Below are 1,255 nucleotides of genomic sequence, written 5' to 3'. Positions count from 1 at the left end.
GCCAGCGCGGCGCTGGAGCAGCCGAAGAGCAGCGCCACGGCCCGGAATTGGGAACGGGAACTCTGCCCCTCCAGGAGCCGCGCCCCTGCCCCGTGACCCGCGTAACTGGGGGGAAAATCCCAAATCAGACCCCAAAATAATGCCAGGATTGAAAAAATACCAAAATCCCGAAGGAAATCCTAAAATCCGATGAAAAATCTACCCAAAAAATCCCATATAAACACTAAAATAAAAAAAAATCCCATATAAAGACCAAAATCCCAAATAAACGCCAAATCAGACCACCAAATCGGCCTCAAATCAGACCCCAAAATGAACCCTAAATGGACTCCAAATAGACCCTAAATCGGACCCCAAATTCACCCCAAATCAGCACCCAAATCCACCCGAAATTGACCCCAAACTGACCCCAAAAGCCCCCAAATGACCCCAAATCCTGTAGGGTCTCACATGTAGAGATCGTGCTCCAGCAGCGCCTCCTTCATCTGCTGTGGGGTGGGGGCGGCCCCCGACACCCCCTGCCAGCCTGGCTCACTGAAAATGGGGGAAAAAATGGGAAATTGGGAAAATTGGGGGAAAATTGGGGAAAAACAGGAAAAAAACAGGAAAAATGGGGGGAAAAGGAGCAGGATTTGGGGTCTTCAGAGGGTTTTTGGTATCCCATGGATGTTTTTGGGATCCCAGGGTGGATTTTTGGGGATCCCAGGGATGTTTTTGGGGTCCCAGGGTGGATTTTTGGGGTCCCAGGGATGTTTTTGGGGTCCCAGGGTGGATTTTTGGGGTCCCAGGGATGTTTTTAGGATCCCATGGATGTTTTTGGGATCCCAGGGATGTTTTTGGGGTCCCAGGGATGTTTTTGGGGTCCCACCTCTCAAACCACCCCCGGAAGCGCTCCTCGGTGCCGCCCAGGTCCCGCTGTGGGTTCAGGACGTAGAAGGTGCTTTTGGGGTTCACCCCCCGGTTCAGCACCGACCCCGAGCGCTGCAGGAACGGGATCGGGAATGAGGGACGGGATGGGGACCCCAAACCCCAAACCCTGACCCCAAATCCCACCCCGTACCTTTAGGGCGCGGCCGTGGCGCAGGAGGAAGCGCAGCCCCGGCAGCCGCGTCACCGGAACGTTCCGGAGCGTGGCCGTGCTCTCCCACGGCAACCGCTGCAGGGGCTGGAATGGGAAAAATGGGGAAAATGAGAAAAATGGGGAGAAAAACGGGGAAATGGGAATGGAGAAATGGGAAAAATGGGAACGGGGAAA

General features: G+C 54.5%; 1 protein-coding gene across 1 annotated transcript in view; it reads right to left on the bottom strand.

Annotated features, from left to right (window-relative positions):
- Window positions 1-446: 446 nt before the first annotated feature.
- LOC130587734 (separin-like) overlaps window positions 447-1,255 on the bottom strand; it is a 6,743-nt gene continuing 5,934 nt past the window's right edge. Inside the window, exons 8-10 of the mRNA XM_057388709.1 lie at window positions 1,061-1,139; window positions 869-981; window positions 447-534 (exon numbers count right to left, since the gene is read on the bottom strand). Of these exons, the coding sequence (XP_057244692.1) occupies window positions 447-534; window positions 869-981; window positions 1,061-1,139 (280 nt within the window). The remainder of the gene's footprint in view (window positions 535-868; window positions 982-1,060; window positions 1,140-1,255) is intronic.

Source organism: Malurus melanocephalus, unplaced genomic scaffold (genome assembly GCF_030028575.1).
Source record: "Malurus melanocephalus ecotype Western Australia unplaced genomic scaffold, MMel_1.1 scaffold_2346, whole genome shotgun sequence".
In the NCBI taxonomy this organism is placed as follows: Eukaryota; Metazoa; Chordata; class Aves; order Passeriformes; family Maluridae; genus Malurus; species Malurus melanocephalus.
Note: the sequence above shows the minus strand (reverse complement) of the source record. Positions and strands in the feature narration are given on the sequence as shown.